Source organism: Orbicella franksi, chromosome 2 (genome assembly GCF_964199315.1).
Source record: "Orbicella franksi chromosome 2, jaOrbFran1.1, whole genome shotgun sequence".
Classification (NCBI taxonomy): Eukaryota; Metazoa; Cnidaria; class Anthozoa; order Scleractinia; family Merulinidae; genus Orbicella; species Orbicella franksi.
The window spans coordinates 21,615,201-21,633,712 of record NC_138146.1 but is presented as its reverse complement, the minus strand read 5'-3'; the positions used below and the strand labels follow the sequence as shown (position 1 = coordinate 21,633,712).

At 38.5% G+C, this 18,512-nt stretch overlaps 3 protein-coding genes across 3 annotated transcripts in view; 2 read left to right on the top strand and 1 right to left on the bottom strand.

Annotated features, from left to right (window-relative positions):
• LOC145478631 (dynein axonemal heavy chain 1-like) overlaps window positions 1–5,914 on the top strand; it is a 59,936-nt gene extending 54,022 nt beyond the window's left edge. Inside the window, exons 70-79 of the mRNA XM_081456726.1 lie at window positions 66–197; window positions 321–491; window positions 708–884; window positions 1,421–1,597; window positions 2,186–2,356; window positions 2,808–3,083; window positions 3,702–3,797; window positions 3,880–3,990; window positions 4,381–4,615; window positions 5,292–5,914. Of these exons, the coding sequence (XP_081312852.1) occupies window positions 66–197; window positions 321–491; window positions 708–884; window positions 1,421–1,597; window positions 2,186–2,356; window positions 2,808–3,083; window positions 3,702–3,797; window positions 3,880–3,990; window positions 4,381–4,615; window positions 5,292–5,413 (1,668 nt within the window). The 3' untranslated portion in view covers window positions 5,414–5,914. The remainder of the gene's footprint in view (window positions 1–65; window positions 198–320; window positions 492–707; window positions 885–1,420; window positions 1,598–2,185; window positions 2,357–2,807; window positions 3,084–3,701; window positions 3,798–3,879; window positions 3,991–4,380; window positions 4,616–5,291) is intronic.
• Window positions 5,915–5,965: 51 nt separating this feature from the next.
• LOC145478638 (centromere protein S-like) lies at window positions 5,966–9,044 on the bottom strand. The gene is made up of 6 exons (XM_081456731.1): window positions 8,985–9,044; window positions 8,853–8,904; window positions 8,416–8,487; window positions 6,915–6,948; window positions 6,742–6,808; window positions 5,966–6,629 (listed from the first exon to the last, which is right to left on the bottom strand). The coding sequence occupies exons 1-6, from the start codon at window positions 9,042–9,044 to the stop codon at window positions 6,489–6,491; spliced, it is 426 nt and encodes a 141-aa protein (XP_081312857.1). The 3' UTR covers window positions 5,966–6,488.
• Window positions 9,045–9,490: 446 nt separating this feature from the next.
• On the top strand, window positions 9,491–17,332 carry LOC145478630 (cilia- and flagella-associated protein 90-like). The gene is made up of 5 exons (XM_081456725.1): window positions 9,491–9,768; window positions 9,911–9,943; window positions 14,830–14,961; window positions 15,567–15,683; window positions 16,412–17,332. The coding sequence occupies exons 1-5, from the start codon at window positions 9,628–9,630 to the stop codon at window positions 16,565–16,567; spliced, it is 579 nt and encodes a 192-aa protein (XP_081312851.1). The 5' UTR covers window positions 9,491–9,627; the 3' UTR covers window positions 16,568–17,332.
• The last annotated feature ends 1,180 nt before the right edge of the window (window positions 17,333–18,512 follow it).

Here is an 18,512-nt window from a genome sequence, read left to right as displayed (position 1 = left end):
TATACTTATAACTTTGACTTCCCTTATCTCATTCGTGTACCTCCTCCTTTGTGTTACCTCTCCAGGGTCCTCGTGCAGAGGCCATGATGCGCTCCGCCATGGAGCGCGGAAAGTGGGTCTTTTTCCAGAACTGCCACTTAGCGCCAAGTTTTATGCCGAGTCTTGAGAGGCTTGTGGAAAACATTGATCCAGACAAGGTTTGAAGCCCTGTTAAAGTCAGTAATCTGGTCGTTTGGTTGAGTTTTGAGCAAGGTTTTATCCCTTAACTAGTTTATTTTACTAATTAGTATCGTAAAATACGCTCTGGCGTCTCTTGGCAGGTTCACCGAGATTTCCGTCTGTGGCTAACGAGTATGCCAAGTCCCAAGTTCCCAGTGTCCATTCTACAAAATGGTTCAAAAATGACCGTGGAACCTCCTCGTGGGATTAAGGCAAATTTATTGCGATCTTTCACTGGATTTAGTGACGAGTTCTATGCAAGCTGCAAGAGGGTAAGTTAAAAAACAGTACTGTTGAGTCTGCGTTAAAATTACTGCAGTTCAGTTATCTTGTAGATTTTAATGTGGTGTAGTTTATGTATTGGTGTTCACAACCTTGTAACCTGTGGACGTCTTCTAATCTACAAGTCTTGTGCAGGCAAAATTAAACCACGTCGCGCATCTATTCAGTGTTGCTTATTTTATTTGGTGTTATTTTACGTTATCCAGGAAGAGTTCAAGTACCTTCTCTTCTCGTTGTGTCTTTTCCACGGTGTGACGCTGGAGAGAAGGAAATTTGGAGCGCTGGGCTTTAACATACCATACGAGTTCACAACTGGAGACTTGAGGATCTGTATCAGTCAGTTGAGCATGTTCTTAGAGGAATACGAAGGAGTTCCTTTCAAGGTAAATCATTCCCTCACTTTTCTTTCGCTGCGCGAGAATTTCAGTCAAACTTCAAGCGAACATTGTTGGCTTTTGAAATCAAACCAACAAGGTAACCGAACCGGCAATTATGTCACTTGTCGCTTTCCTCGCACATGCAAATTCACTTCTTGGGAATGAGAAGTCTCGAACCCAGATTTTTGAAATCCGCACCATCCGAGGACAGTATTTCCAACCTTTTATTTTCTTCTTGTAGATTTTCACAATCCCAAGAACCCGATCTCGAAAAATCGAACAATCTAATCGGTAACAATCTCTGAATACACTCTACCTTACACTCACGTTCCACAAAATGACAAGTTCTCTCTCGCACATAACTAATCTGTTAATCAAATTGAAGCTTGCTACGTGTGTACGCAACTACGGATTCCGAACACAGATCTCCCACGTCACAGTGCTCAACAGAGTGAGACCTGGGTAAGAGATTAAAGAGTGGGACCTGGTTACGATATTAGGGACTGAACTAACTGTGCTTCGATTGCTGTGCTTTGTTCCAGGTTTTGAAGTATACCGCTGGACACATCAATTACGGCGGGCGAGTGACAGATGACTGGGATCGGCGGTGTATAATGAACATCTTGAATGATTACTACTCAGAAGACGTGCTCAGCGGTGAACATAGGTTCTCTGAGTCAGGAATTTATCACCAGCTTCCTCTAACATCTGATCACGAGGTATGGTATTAAGGTACTCTAGTTTGACCGTCAAACGAGAAGCGGAAAAGACCGCAGCCGAAATATTGGCGAGATAAATATAGCTCTCAGTTAAGGGTACAGCTGATACTCAAAACGGCAACAGCTTAAACCCAGTGTAACGAGCGGTTGAAGTTGATGATAAACCAAAGTCATCACCAACCTGAAATTAAAATTAAGTTCACCTTCTACCTTTCGTTTCGTTCAAGTTGCAAAGGTGATCCAGGGAAACGTCTGAATATGTGCAGACACGGTATTTCTTCCAGTTCGTATGAATGTCAAGATCTTTTTCCCTCTTCGACTGAGCAGCAAATTTTCATTAACGCTTTTGAAGGAACGAAACATTTTGAGATGTTTTGTATTTCTAGTAGCGTCATCGAAATGTTTTCAGTCTGTGGATACTGTTATACCTTTGTTTACTGACCTGCATTTTGAGTTATGTTGTTTATTTTTGTAAACATTTGAAGGTAGAAATTTGCACTGCCGAAGAAATCTCGACACAATCGTTACGTTTGCGCAAACCTTACCCTGAAAGCTTATTGTCATTAACGATGTACGTTATTATCCCAGCATTATCTTCGTTACATTCGTGGTCTGCCGATCAACGATACTCCGGAGATATTTGCTCTTCACGACAACGCCAACATCACCTTTGCTCAGAACGAGACGTTCAGTTTGCTACAAGGAATACTCAAGATGCAGCCGCGCTCATCTTCAGGCGCAGGAAGGTCACGTGAGGAGGTGAGTCAACTGAATAGAACTTAAACGTAGTTCACACTAGCGACATAACGACATAAACATAACCATTACGGTATAAGAGAAAGACGTTGTGTCGTTATGTCTGCAATGTGAACATCCTGACATAGTGACATAATATAGCAACATAACAGCATGAAAATAACGACACGAGGAAAACAACTGATCTTTTCTTTATGTCTTTATGTCGATGTTCACATTACCGACATAGCGATTGTGTCGTTATGCCATTATGTGACTAAGTGCGAACTTAGTGATTGTTCTTGACACTTTCAGTGTCAATAATTTTTTTTTTTTTTCAGTCTTATGGTTTTGCTTGCAATATACATTAAGTCTCTTTTTGATAAGAGATAATACATAGTTTGTCCCTTCTGCCCCGTTCGCCCTATTTTTTGTGCACATTTGCATCTCTCTAGACGACTATTTCTCTCTCTAGGTGATGGAAGAGGCTGGCCGCAACATTCTTGAACGTGTCCCTCAACCCATTTCCGTTTCTATGGTAATGGAGAAACACCCTGTGCGATACGAAGAGTCGATGAATACAGTGTTAATCCAGGAAGTGATCCGATACAACAAATTACTAGTGACTGTCAGACAAACACTGAACGACCTGCTGAAGGCGCTCAAGGGTCTAGTTGTGATGTCACAGGCTCTTGAGACAATGGCTAATAGTCTCTATAATAACTCTGTACCTGAACTGTGGGCCAGTAAGGTATGAAAACACTCTTATCTCGGTACTGTTAAAATAATTGTGTCTTTGTAGCATGCAGAAACGTTTAAGGCAATACGAATCAGTTAGGACGCTATCTATCTGAATGCACGATTCCAATATAACAAAAAGCTATTGAAATGTGAATCTCTGGTCTTTCAGCAAAAAGCAGTTCGCTTACTTTTTCCTTCCTTTTCCTCACAAAAAAAAACCAATTTGAGCAAACAAAGTCTTCCGAATTTTTTTCATATGGATGACTATACGTCTGGCCGCTGTTGTTCAAACTGTGGATAACATTATCTGTTTAGCTATCCGGCAAATAGCGTAGTTTGTTTTGTTCGTACTTTATCTACTGCATAGAGATTTTGCTGGTGGATTGCCGGTAACCTTCGCCCAAAAGAAAAGAACGCCTGATCGCAAATCAGTGAGTGGTGGAGACATTTCAGATATGGAAGAGATTTTGCAATGTTACATACGTAAATCAATAAAACAGTCTAAGTCACTAATTACATGCTTAAGAGTATTAGATATTTAGTCAACTGCTCAAAGAATCTGTTAACAAACAAGACCTGTTTTGTGATATAAGTTACTGTGTTATTCTAATGATTCATTCGTGTGTAGGCCTACCCCTCACTAAAACCGCTGGCGTCGTGGGTCACTGATCTGGTAGCTCGAGTTCAGTTCATTGAAAAGTGGATAGAACATGGAATACCCCCAGTAAGTTCAAACTGATTTTATTTCAAAACAATTTTTTTCGTATGTTTGCTTTCCCATAACAATAGCTTTGTTTCTTTGGCAGGTTTTCTGGATATCAGGGTTCTTCTTTCCTCAAGGATTTTTGACCGGAACACTTCAGAACTTTGCGAGATCCTCGTCGATATCCATCGATGTTATCACGTTTGACTTTGAGGTAACAAATCTTCAGGCGATCAGGACTTGTGAAGATTCTCTTTTTTCTTGTTTGTTTGTTAGTTTTGTTAGTTTTTGTTGTTGTTGCTGTTGTTGTTGTTGTTGTTGTTTTGCAAATAACTCAGTCTGTGTAGCTGGCGGTTTTCCGTGGAGTTCTTGTCACGGAATGAGGGGCGACAGCGAAGCCGCGAAAATAATGGCGAGAAGAGAAAGAGCGGGGAACCATTTCTCGTTCTTTGTCTTCTCACCATTCTTCTCGCGGTTTCGCCGCTCTTTCCGCGACACGTAACCCAACCTAAAAACCCCACCGAAACGGCTAGCTACGTAGCCTCCTACACAGGCTACAAATAACTTTATCATGACGGAGTTTACGTACCATTGTTTTGGAAAGGTGATGAAGAAAACCGAAGCAGACCTGACCGCTCGTCCGAGCAACGGCTGTTTCATCCGGGGTCTTTTCCTCGAAGGTGCCCGATGGGATTACGAGAAGCACGAACTGACCGAGTCCCGACCGAAAGAGCTGTACACGGACATGCCGATTATCTGGTTGAAACCGACAGCGAACCGAGAGAAACCCGACAAGGGCATCTATGATTGTCCAGTCTACAAAACGTTGACCAGAGCTGGTATGCTAAAATAACGTAGATATAAATAGCAAACTGGCATGTAATGAACAACCACGTGAAAGGAACAAACTTTTTGTTTCCTCCACCATTTTTAAAGACATTAACTGGACGTTCTTTTTCGTGACTAACGAGATCCCAAAAGAAGATTGTTTTTTTTTTTTATTCACTCGGATGTAATGTACTTTACACTATTTAACAATTAATCTCAAAATTCCCTCCTGGTTCGCGCTTCCTGCAGACATCTAACTACACATAAGGCCGAGATATCTACCTGGACCAATCGTAACGATCGTTATTTAGCCTTAGCAGTAGACAGTTGAATTGATCCTACTGAAAAGTTTGCGTTTGGAAATGGAAGAGACCTCAGGAATATAGAACATTTGATGATGGCACGGAATGGTCGTCACTTCCAAATTACGCCAATAACGAACATCAGATATCACGAACGCAATTTCGGATCTAAGCGAGTTCGGTAAACTGTGGTTTAGTGCACTATATCTTCTTTGCCTAGCTGCTGTTTTTGCTCTTGTTCTTGTTGTTGTCGGTATTGGTGATGGTATCTAGTTTCTATTCAAGTACAAAAGCCAATGAAAGAGCGTGCAAGTCGTACCAAATGGCGCTTTTCTAGTTATTTATTTTTTTACTAAACTCAGTTCCTCCTTCTTTAATTTTGCAGGTACCCTGTCTACAACAGGTCACTCCACAAACTTCGTTCTTCCAGTCGAGTTACCCAGCAGTCAACCACAGAGGCATTGGATCAAGAGGGGCGTGGCTCTTATGTGTGCTTTGAACTATTAAAATCTGCCACAAACCAGTACATTTAGCGTTATTCGATGAGATTTCCAAAACAATAGATACGTTATTAGAACATTTCTCTCCGGTATTTGTTTCATTTCCTTGTTTTTAAAGTTCAAAAACTTGTATTAGATGTTTTTAAATGGTTTTGTATTGGTTTACTTGTTATATGATATCTACAGGTCTGACAATCTCAATAGTTCTTGCCTTCATGAATTGTCTTTGCCCAAAGCGTTTGATATCTTTGTGTAAGAACGAAGATTCTTTCTCTATTCAATATCTTTCAAAGTCTAAGGTATGTAAATTCGTGTTTCATATTTTTGTACATGAACTATTTTTTTCTGGTTACCCTTGCGTGTTTGAGTGCAGAGTAACGTGTGTTTTGATCATTTCATCGCAGATTGCTTCCTCCATTCATTCTATTTACAAGCAAAGTATAAGTATAACAGCAGTCAGCTTGTCATGTAAATATTGTCCGTTGCACAAAGTGCTGTGTTGTAAAATATTACCAAAAAATGTCAAAAATAAAATTTTAAACATGTTTAATACTTGTTGTTTCTTTTAACAAGGCATCACTTTAACTGTGTGAGATTTTGGAAACACCAGGAAGTATTTGGAGGGCGAAACCTTCACTTGATCCCATGTACTGAACTGAAAACCTTGACCAATCCCATCTTATGGTTCTGTGAAAAGTTCAATTGTCAGTAAACAAAGTATATGTTCTACCTTGGGAGCATGCCTCCCTTTGCAAGACCCCCATAATGTAGATGTACCTTGGCATAATCAAGTGACAACTAAAATATTCTTCATGTAGTACTACTTGGGGTGTCCATGATATAAATTATTCTTCAGTTTCATAAATCTCAAGCAGCCTGGCTGAGCTGTTCAAAAATTAAAAAGTATAATGTTGTAGTAGTGTACATGTAGTCCTTATTTGGGCCAAGACCTTTGATATTTAATAAGCACCATCCTTAATATATTATTGCTCAAATTCAACAATGATCTCAGTATTTCATTCAGTCAATATTTACAAAAAAACTTGATGCCACAAATTTTAAAAGGACAGTTCACTGTCAAATCAACTTTCATCTTCAATTTCAATTGGAGCTGCACTTTTCTGGGCTGGTTTACTCTTCTTTGCCTTTTTGTTCTTCCTGTTTGCCTTGTCAGCTTCATGTGCTTTGGCCATTTCTTTGCTCATGTCCTCAATGTGCGCAGCCTAAAAGGAGTTGTAATAGTAACATGAAACAGGATGAAGTGAAAGCTCGGTAACTTTAACAATGGACATTATTCTTAACTCAATGAAATATAATATAAATTCGTAAACTTGCCAGAGTTGAACTTTTTCTAGCGAGTAGCTGCACGTCATCACAGTTGATTTGAGTTCGCTTTGCATGTCTAAGGGGAAAAAGTGGATCAAAGATTAACATTTTAATGGGTCAATTTATTTTATTTTTAAACAACTGAAAGTACTCTAGACTGATGACAGCTGAAATTGACTTACTTTGCAAATAGCTCAAGATCTGTTGCAAAAGATTCTAAAAAAAGATGTACAGTTTAGTGTAATGGGCTGTAGAATATACATTTCAAAAAAGAGGCAATGGATTACAATCAGTTATTTGTTCAGGGTATGTATTCCTCAAACAGGTTACAACCTTTCAAAGCGTGTAGGCCCCAGACCAAATCTGCTGTTCTCCTGTACAAAGTAGGGTGGGAAGAGTAGTGTGATCTCTGAGACTAAGAAGGGTGGGGAGAGAGAGTCACCCATACATATAGAGGAAGGATGGTTTTGAACTTGGCCTACCATCTCCCTGGTAAGATCCCTGAGGATGGCCAATGGCCTGTCTAAGGTGCTAACCCCTGGCAAACCAATCCTCAATCATAACAAGGATTTTTGGCAAAGCCACCATTCCTCAGAGACAGTGACATTACGGTGGGTTTACACTTCAGGCTAATCTTTCTTGGAAGATGTTTCCACTTCAGAATGCTTGTATTAGCTACTAATACAATGGCTTCCTACGCAGACGCTCTTTGGGCTCATCACGCAATCTTCCTCCCTTTAAAGTTTTGAAAATTTAAGGTGGCTCTGAACCCTATGAACAGAATTTCTTTAAACTTTGCCAAAAGTTGTGTCTTATTGTGCTTATTAAATTTCGTATTGTAAAAAAATTCACTGTGCCGCTTTTGAATTATAAGCCCCTAAAGCTGTAATTAAGGGTGTTTCCAGCAGGCCATATTGTTGCTATGGTAACCTATTGTGTCACGAAAAGGATAACATATTCACCAATGATTGGGCAGTTTTTTCCGTTATTATAGCATGAAGTGATAAAGGGTGGTTATAACGACTCATCAAAATCTAGGTACTGGAAACTGTTTTGAGCCACCTTAAGTGTATGATGCTGGGGGAGGGGGGTACTGCCATATATGGGTTATATGGGTATGTGCTGCTGTGAAGGGAATGGTTTTGAAGCAGTTTACTCTAGCATAGGGTATATAAATCAGAGCATTTGGGTGTAGAATAGGGTATCATTTTTCATGAAACTGACCAGTTGGTTGAAGATTTTATCTAAACTAAGGAAACCAGGAATTGCCACTCAGAAATATAAAAAAAATGAAATTGGCAAGTTTAAATTTTTGCAACTCAGCCTCAACAGCGTTGAAAGATAACTATCATAAAACACTACTGGATATTATTAACTGTCAAAAATCAGGATTCAGATGGAAATTGGTCGTTTTAATACTGGTTACTCTAGCAGGGGAAGCAAAACTCAGCTGAACTAGCTCTGGTATTGGCTAAGGGTTCCAGGGTCCCAGCGGCGCATCCCCACCCAGAAATTCCTAAAGTTCTCCCCCCCCCCCCCCCCTGGGTTACGATGTTATCTCTATTTATATGTTAAGTGAATAATTTAAACATTTGGCGACCATTACAATTTTTTTTTGTTACTTTAAAGTAATATTTTATTTAAGACTCAAGATCTCGGTAAAATTTCAATACACAAACGTACCACATTGCTTGAAAGTTGTCTCTGTTAAGGCTGCAATAAATCGCCTGGAAAATCGTAAACCAGACTCTTCACCTGTATGAAAGAAACAGAGATTTCAGTTATTCGATGCAATCACGCTTTTTCGGATCGAAATTTGAACCATAGCTACATCCATGAAGTTTTGATCATGTAGACATGATCAAAAAAAATTCATGGATGTAAGCTTAGCTAATAATACTTTTTAAGTATTTAAGCTAAAAAGCTCACGTCGAATGTCGAAAGGTAAACAAAAACATACGATCCAGAAAGTGAGATGGGGTCGGATAACTGATCGGGGGTTCAGTGACGGAAGCTTGCTGAATCAGAATGAGATTGCTAGCTACAAATGTATATAAGCTTAAGCAAGCTTAAATAGATACGTAGTCGACGACGACCGAAACGTTACATGTGTAGCTTACCTGCCTTTTCACAAATTCGACCTACTGTATAATGCAGAGCAGCTTTTAAACGCTGAAAGATAAAGATATGGATTTGAATCATCCTCAAAACTCCAAGAACTACAAGAACGATCAAATCGGGGAAATCTAGACCTGCTGATAGGCTAAAGCTTCGTATTCTTCATCCTCCAGTTCGTCTCCCGACGCCGCCATATTTGATATTTACTGAATTTTCGCGCCAATCTTTCGCGCCTTCTGATCCAGTCTTCTCTCGACATTTACAGTTTCTCGTTACCAGTCATTTTGCCATTTACTCCTGCTTTCATTCGCTTTTCTTCATTATTTGTTTTTTTAATAATTTATCTTTATCACCAGAAGCCTATGTGCTTCTGCATCTCTTGGCTTCTGCTATCACTTATCCATCTGTTTTAAAAGTTATCCATTAAGTTTATTCAACTTTTCTTATTTCTTTATTTAGTTAGTTAGTTAGTTAGTTATTTAGTTATTTACTTATTTATTTATTTATTTATGTTTTTATAGCATTTATTTATCTATCTGTTTGTAATTTTGTTCAGTATTGTTAATTCTTTTCTATTTACCTATTCAATGGAACAGTACTTCGGGTTTGGCCACAATCAGAGCCTTAAATTAATTTTTAACTTAGTTTGGTGAATGAACAACTTCCAGACGAAATAAAAATATGCAACTTGGTTCTTACTTGACGTGTGTTGTGTACTATTCTTTTCATTCCCGGGAACAATAGATCCTAATAAATCTTGACAAAAGACCTATTGCTATGGTTACGCCCCGTATACAACGAAGGATTATCACCAACATGGCCGCTGCCGCCAGTGAATCGAATGTCTCACGTTATCCCAGTGAAAAATCTGTGAAAGAAGCCTTGGATATGCTTAAACCTCCTGGTATTCTGTCAAAGGTTGGTTTTTGCTAAAATCTGAGTTCAAAAAATATTTGTTTGCGAGAAATAAGAAGAAATAGAACGAATGTTTTATTCGATAAAATCCAGCCACGAGTGATGTCGCGCGCTTACGAATAATCTTTGAATCGTCATTTTGCAGGCGTACAACCAGTTCCAGCTGAAACGGTATCAGGTGCGTTGTTTTTTTGTTGTTTATTAGTTTACCTGTGAACTATTGAACTGTTGAATTTTCCTGTGTCACGATCAGTTGGAGTGTATGCTGTAGGTGTGATGTGTGCACCTCTGATGGGATTAGTATCCAATACTTAGCAGCCCTTGTGTCAAAATAAATTTTTGCGAGATTTGTAGTTGATGAAAGAAAACCCTATGTCACTCTAGTTTTCCTGAATTTTATACTGGCATAATTAATTATCTAGTATTTTGAAAAGAGGATCACAAGAATCAAGTTTAGTAACAATTGGAAACAGCTGGTGATGGTTAGGTTCATGATTTCACGAGTCAAACCTTAGATCTGTTGCACACCGTGTTCAATGACCGGGGTAGTGTTGGGGACTTTTTAATATCAGAGATACTAGATTTGGTAACTGTATACGCCTGTGTTCATAAACCGGTTTACCTGGAGCCCACATAATCTTAGTACTGTAATAAGCGCTGGTTTAAGTTCATTGCATTGTGATTTTGAACAAGGCACTTTACTTTCACCAGGGTTAAATGATATTGGCAAAACAAAATATTGGAGAATGGCCTTATCACGAGCTAGTATCATTAATCCTCAAGTCCTAGTTGCTTTGTGTTAACGCCATGCTATGCAGCAGGAAGAAACTTTACAGATTTCGTTGTCAAGGACAATTTATGTGGGTTTATTTCAAATGACTGCACTCACAGAACAGGAAGCCAAAGGGAATTTTTTTTCTAGTTTTTATCACAGTGCTGGGTTCTTAATAGTTGATTTCTTTTTCTGGATCAAAGGCCAAGCAACTTTGCAACTGAAAAGGAGCTAAACAGATCAGTTGGCTCTGGAAAGCCACATTGATACCTCATTTGTGTATATTGTGGTCGGATACTGGGCTCACTGTATGGAAACTTGACAACAGCTTTGCAGAAAATGAAATTATATGATGGCTACAAGAGTAAAGGTGAAATCCGGGGTGGGGGGCGGGGGGGTGGGGACTCCCATATAAAAGGGACAGGACTGTTGTCAGAAATTTTGAAAAGAACCCCCTATGAGGTACCAAGATCCTGTTTTGTGGGCGTGGCTTGAAATTTTTTTCACCCCGTAGAGGTAACAATTCTAAAACAACACTTTATCTCTTGTCAAATTTTTCTTCGGTTCTGTACCCTTAAAAGTACCAGGAAAGTTCCCGCTGTGAACCTTTTGTGACTGAACACCCTAAGAGGTACCAAAACTGCTTTTTTAACCCCTAAAAGGTACAACAAGCACCCCTGTCCTTCTTATATAGGAGTTCCCGCCGGGGACAAAACCCTTCTAACCTCACATAATTTACAGATTAAATTTATTGTCTCTGGGTCAGATTTAAAGTGCCTATGAAGTAAAAAATAATTGCTGCTTATTTGAAAGGCTTTTCAAAGTAAAGAAAAATGGCGTTTCCCTTTTTGGAATATCTTTTTTCGTTCTAGAGATATTTACATTTTTGGATTATGCAAATGAGGAAATTGATGACGTCATAGGTGGTTCCACTTGAACAGTAAAACACTGAATCAAGAATATCTCTAGGAATATTGGAGCAGTGTTCTTCAAACTTGGCACCACAAATGTGCATCACAAAAAAAAGAGAATAACACCTTCTGTGTTGTTGCCATGGCAACACTTTTGGCTCCAGTCTCTTTCTGTGAAAAACCAAATATGCCAATTTGCGACCCTTCAAAAAGGGACAGAGGGTCTTGCTCGGTACACACATGATTCCCATATTGTCTTAACTCTCCCCATTAGATTGTTGGGAGTGGATGATCCTTGTTTAAGATAAAATCTGGTAATGTTCGTTTTAATTGAAACAGGACCAGCGGCATAACTGTTGTCATGGCGATGGCACGACGGATGTCATTTTGTTTCTTTTGTGATATACATTTCTGATGCCAAGTTTCAAGAACACTGCTTTAATATTTCTAGAGATATTCTTGATTGAGTGTTGAACTGTTTTAGTGGAACCACCTATGACGCCATCACTTATACTATAAAAATGTGAATATCTCTAAAACAAAAAAAGATATTCCAAAAAGGAAAACACCATTCTTCTTTACTTTGAAAAGCCCTTCAAATCAGCAGTAATTATTTTTTACTTCATAGGCACTTTAAGATCCACAGTGACCAAGCAAAGGAAGATAAAGCAGATTTAAACTGAAGTGGTCAGATACTAAGCAACATAACGTATTGTAAAATGCAAAAAAAATCAACTTTTTTCGCCCACCCTCTCTGAAGCATCACACCATGTTTTTACACCTTATTAGGAAATTAACCCTTGCATTAATCAGCATGTATTTAATTAACATGACTTAAATTAACAGGAACGAAGGGGTAAAATCTTCCGTAACAAAGGAAATTAGGCAACGTTTATGAGAAGCTGACATTAGTTAGATGAAGGAAATTAATTACATCAGAAGAAAGACTACCAGAGTAACATGCATAACTTAAGTAGTTGTGATGAAGCTTAAAAAAATTCAGGCATGAATGGGATTCAAACCCATGGCCCAGCGATGCTGGTGAGCACTTAAACCAACTGAGCTATCAAGCCAACAAGGATTTGGTCATTATATGTAGATTCTCGATAATTACCCATTAAAGATAACTACATGAAATAGAATATTTGAAATTCCTGTATTAAGCTCTGGAGAATAAAGATTGAATAGTTTTAAAAAATTATGTACATAGGGTTCAGAGCCACCTTAGATTTTCAAAACTTTAAGGTGGCTCTGAACCCTGTGTGCATAATTTTTTAAAACTTTGCCAAAAGTTGCATCTTCTGATGCTTATTAAAATTTTATAAAAAAAAAATTTCACTGTGCCAGTTTTGAATTACAAGACCCTAAAGGTGTAATTAAGGGTGTTTTTAGCAGGTCATACTGTTGCTATGGTAACCCATTGTGTCACGAAAATGATAACAATGTGTTCACCCATGCTTGGGCAGTTTTTTGATACCATGATTGTAGCATCAAGAAAGAGTAGTTATAACGACCCATCAAAATCTATTAAACTGCTGGAAACTGTTTTGAGCCGCCTTAAATCTGCATACCAGAAAATTGGTGGTACAGAAATTGATATATTCCAAGAAATTAACACAACTTAAATTAATGGACATTTTTCTAATTCATGTCAACTTCATGAAGTGTTAATTTCCTAGAATGAGGTGCAATTTTGATGCAAAATTTCCCTTTTCTTGTGACAAAGAAAATACAAGAGAATGTATCTCAACCCCCTCCCCTAAAAACATAATGAAATAAGTTGAAAGCCAAAAAATCCTCCATACCTGCATTTCTTTTAACCTTCAGCATCAAACTTGTTATTCTCTATATTTGGACCTATTGCAAAGCCATCGAGTCTAGACCTGGACTCATGTTCTACAAAATGTATTTCTTAAAATTTGAATAAATCAACTGATTTGTCTTGCTTCATTTGGCTGGAACATTTTAGTATTTTGTTTCCAGTATCGGAACCAAAGTCAAACTTCTCCGTCAACTCGCCGGATCTTGTAAATTGAGAATCGTTTGTTTAAGATTTGTATCATTCCAACGTATAGTCCACTTCTGGCTCTCTCTTGGTCACGCAACGCTACGCTCTCACATCCAACGTAGCTTTGCGGCATTCCAATAGATATTTCAATAGAAGACCTTTTTATATGACGAGGTAGTCTTGGTGTAAAAATCAGAGCGTTCTGGTTGGTTCTTTCTTGGTCAGGATTTTGCCATACAGACTGTTTCCATGGAAACGGTCTTAAGCTGTGTATTTTTTTTTAAATTTTTGAGTGCCATTTGATAAACTACTTACTAACCTACAATCTTGGACAATTTAAATGAAAATTAAGACCTCCGCTCCCCCCGTTCCAATAATGGGGAAAATGGCGTGCTTTGCGTTTAGCGCCAGTGGTTTTATTTCTTATTTTATTCTGACCAAGATTGTAGCTTCTTCGAGTCATACTGGGAATATTAGCCCTCAGTCGTTTCGCTGCGTTCGGTACGTACTGCAACGACCTCGGGCCAATGTTCCATAGTACGGCCGTCACGCTCGGTTAGTAAGAAGTTAATTGTCAACGCTTGCGATTTTGAACGTCAGAGTCGTTTTGATATTTAGTTGTTTTGTTCTGTTTCAGCTGAAAGCGGTTTTCAATTGAGTGTCGAAAGTAATGAGGCGATTACTTTGGTTTTGGTTTTACTATGATTTGAGATTGACTGAGTGGTCTGAATGGTAATTAATTGGTTTGGTTTTGGTTTATGATACTCAATTGAAAACCGCTCTATAAAACAATACATATCACATTTGGAAGGTCTCGTGCAAATACAGGCAAAATCTGGAATTTTCTTAAAGAAAATTTTTAATCGCTGCATCACAAACAGTGTTCATTCACCACTGCTTAACAAGCATTTGAAAACAAAGCGCGTATACTTTATGAAGTGTTTATTACATGTTAATTACCATGATAAAGGCCAGATGTTATCGCGCTTGAGTTATTTTAACTGTAATCTGATTAATCCTGCAGGTGGTACTTTCCAATACAAAACGCGTTGCTTAGCAACTGTCTTTCATTCTTCATTAGTTGAACAAAATCGTTTGGTGCAGTTTCACAAACAATCAGTATCTTGTGAAGGCAAACCCAGCTCGAAGCTCGTTTTTACAAAATCAAACTGAAAATGGGTGATTATCCCGGCAGCGGATATAAAATGTCCTCGTATGGCCTTAAAGTGTATAATCCCCAAGAAACCGTGGGGCAGTGGACTCAATGTTGTAAGGTACATAACATTACACATGCAAGAAGGAGCAAATTACACTGTTCATGTGATTTGTTTTGCCGGCGGTTTCGCTAACAAGGCTACCTTTTTATATTTCAGCGCGAAGATGCGATCAGAAAGAACCATATCGTCACAACAGGAGGAGAAGGTGTAGCTGATACATGGAAAGTAGAGAGACCAAAGTCTTTAGATCTTTCTCAAGACACCAGCTATTTTCGGGCCAAGACCATGGTACGTTTGAATTTTCAGCTATGCTTTGCTTGTTTGTGAATCCTGTTGTGCTTAGTCATTAAAAAATTTTATGGTTTGATTTCGCGTTCTGATCGATACTTGTGCATGAAAAGTGTAATTCACGTGACGGTCGTTTACATCACGGTTTGCTATTGTGGACACATTAGTGTAATACAGTAGGCTAAGTGCTTTTTGTGAGTTCATCAACCATTAGTCCGTTTTGTTGCAAGCTTGCAGAGTTTTTACGGCTTGAATTTTTTAGCGTATTGGTGAATTATCGTTTAGACAGACAAAAAGACGCCAGGAGTTAGGCTGTTCCTGAGTTTCAAAATTACGCTCAAATATTTCTTAAATTTAGCTTTTGAGACGTTAACTTTGTAAGCTGACAAACTTAACAGACTCTTAACAATTTATTGTTTACAGTACAGTTAATTATGAGTAAACTAGAAAATATTCACTAAAAACGTTATCATTTATATTCGGACTTTGGTTTTGTATGGGGGGCCCACTATAAGTCACTATGTTTTTTCCATTTCAGTTCACTTTTATTGCAACATTTATGTATCTAAGCACTTAGATTTGTTATTGTTCTTTTTTTCTTGTAGCATCAACGACCATCTACATACGACCGAATAAACCATGTTGTCGAAGGTTACGATCAAAAACTCCATCGTGACGACAGAGAACACGCAAAATCACGTGGACTAAAAGTCAACAGTGAAGTTAGTATACGTTTGATGATGTGTCTGTCGTTTGTTTTCGGTTTTGTAATTGTTCGTCTCTAGAAAAGACTCGCATTAAACAAAAGCAAAAACACGTCCTTGAAAGTAATAAATTGCGAATTAGTTTTGAAAAATCTGGCCCGGGTTGCTCAATAAATCACTGTCCAGTGGATAGCGTTTTTAATAGCGATTTACCCAGTAGATAGCGTTATACACCTTTTGAACAACTGTGACCTGGTGTCGTCGTGTACTGCCACATTCTTCAGTGTCAACATTAGATGAGATGCATAGCTATCCATAATTAAAGCTAGAAAGAAAAGGCTTGTTTCCATGTCCCCTCGTCTATGTGATTGCTACTGAAAGACCTCACGATCATATGGAAAGCACTCTCTAGAGGTGGCAGTAGCCTCTTCCAGGCGTTGATTTAGTTCAGCGCAGCGGGAAAAAACGACGGACCGAAAAAAGGAGAGAGACTTGGTGCGCCGCGCTTCTCCCCTATCTTTTTTTACAGATATTTAAAACACTATTTAATAAGGAGAGTGAAAGAAGGCAGGTAGCCATTTTTGCAAAGTTTATATCGGTACAGACACAAGCAAACACACACGACACCAGAACACACGGTGATGGAACACAGAACACACAGCATGGAAACCCGCCTTTACATAGAATGTTTAAACTCGTTAATAACAGGATTCAAATTATCAACAAATCTTTTCTTTCCTCATCAGGAAGTCAGGGTGACCGTTCCAGTGCTATCGTCGTCGACATACGGCCATCCAAAATATCCAGCGCTGGATTTATCAGACCGGAAACACGTCAGAGTGGAAATTTGTAAAAAAGACTTCCTGAGACTGGGAGGAACCAATATAGGAAATACTGACTGACAATAGTACTTTGTATTAAAACCACATCAATTTAATTTCCACATGATGACACAGCTAGAGAATGGTACCTGATATGTGATTGGTAGTCGGCTGAGTTCATCGAAATCAAGTCGAGTAGCATTCTGGGAGAGCACCGGGATGGGAACGAAGTAGAATTTAGTAGAAGTCGTAACATTCCGCGGTGTTTTTCATTCTTGTAACATGGAGAAATGACATGGAATAATTTCAATTTGAGCAAAGAAAGATAGAAATAATTTAGTCACACTTTGTGTAGGATAGCTAAACATTAAATGAAACTAAGGGTATAACTTCACTGCTCGCCATTTCAAACTACCATACCTTATCAAGCGTTTTATTACTAAGCGACCCTCGCAAAGGGCCGTTGTAAACGAATTCGTGTATCTGGTAGTTGTTTCCGTCAACTTCAAGAAACTTTAACATTCTCATTTTTTTTCACTAACCTTTTTATCCTTCCTGTGGATTCAAAGAGAAGATCTGCTCTTGATCCTAAGTGCAGTATTCCATAGTCTCGTGCCCAAAGTAGTGATCACTGAACGTTCTTTTTATTTCTTATAGTGTCCGGCTCTAGTCGACTCTGGTATGCTAACTTCATATTAGAATGTATTATTTCTTACTGAAATTGCCTTTATGCAGAATGTGTTTGTAAAAATGTAATTAGTAGTGGTAATAATTATTAATTTTTTTGTTATATAAATTAAGGTATTGTAATGCAGACGTGTCGTATTAAGAAAAAAAGAAAAGAAAGTTTGGTATAATCTTACTGTACTGCTAACGTACACGCGACAGCACTTAATTACAAACCGACTCGTGCCTGCCTTTGTCCCCACCGCCTTATATTCAATGTGTATACTATAGGTCTCCCTGTCACATTGTGACTACGTCGTGAATTCCTACCTTCTAAGGGATTATGAGCTCGAGTTTCTATTACTATGCATAGGAATTGAGAGGGAATAATCGTTCTACTAAATTATCTAAATCCTCTTCACAGGCGTAGCTAATTTCAGGCAAACCAAGGCACTGATCTCAGTCATTTGTTCCGTTTTTGTTGTTTATGGGCATCAAACACCCTAATACCGAAAAAGAGAATTTTACCGTGAACATTGCCTCAGTCATAATGTTTTTCTGGCTACGGCCCTGACTTTGAAAACGCAAAGAAGCGGCCGCCATTTTGTTACTCCCGAGAAGGCACACTCCTTGCTATCTACAGCAGAATATAAGTAGAGGAGCGTAATCAACAAGACAGGGGCATTCGTGATAGAGCGCCTGTTGATCTTTACTAATTTCGGATAGTACAGCTATGTGCAGTCATTTGAAGTTTATCACGGGAATTCCAGGCTAAGTTTTCATTTACTATGTTGGCAGGGCATTCCATAATATTCTTGTTTGGTCATAAGACTCGTAACAGTGATGAAGCAAATCATCATAAGTTGCTTCAGGAAACTGCTGAAATTGAGGTCAATGAGATACTGAAAATAGGTTATTACAGTTGTACAGAGTGATTTTTCTACTGATGAACCGATATCTTTTAATGTTGACTCTTATAAATTGTGTTTACTACGATGTATTGTGGGGCGGGGAGAAATTAACGGTGATCCCGGTCAATCTGGCTAAATTCATCAAGTCAAAAAGACAGTCCAGTGGCATTACAAAACAGCTCATGAATGCGATTAACAATAGCAGCAAGGCTTTCACTCCGTACATCACGGTTTTGAGGCTTTTTAAAACATCAGCGCTAAGTGGAAAGTTGATCTAGATCTGATTCCATATCTTTTATGGAATATTTTCATATTGAATTTGTTCTTGTGTGATTCAGCTATATGAATCTTTGACGATACCATTCTAGATGTCACGGTCGGGTCACCAGACACAGTTTATTTGAAAACGTTTTAGAAGATTCTTTTCGTGTAGAAACTGCTTTGTCGAC

Excerpts from the sequence above, each read along its gene's own strand:
- LOC145478638 (XM_081456731.1), bottom strand. The coding sequence starts at position 9,044 with ATGGCGGCGTCGGGAGACGAACTGGAGGATGAAGAATACGAAGCTTTA. Across the intron at positions 8,905-8,984 it reads AAGCTTTAGCCTATCAGCAG|CGTTTAAAAGCTGCTCTGCA; the intron begins GTCTAGATTTCC and ends TTTATCTTTCAG. Across the intron at positions 6,949-8,415 it reads GACAACTTTCAAGCAATGTG|AATCTTTTGCAACAGATCTT; the intron begins GTACGTTTGTGT and ends ATCTTTTTTTAG.
- LOC145478630 (XM_081456725.1), top strand. The coding sequence starts at position 9,628 with ATGGTTACGCCCCGTATACAACGAAGGATTATCACCAACATGGCCGCT. Across the intron at positions 9,769-9,910 it reads CTCCTGGTATTCTGTCAAAG|GCGTACAACCAGTTCCAGCT; the intron begins GTTGGTTTTTGC and ends GTCATTTTGCAG. Across the intron at positions 14,962-15,566 it reads ATTTTCGGGCCAAGACCATG|CATCAACGACCATCTACATA; the intron begins GTACGTTTGAAT and ends TTTTTCTTGTAG.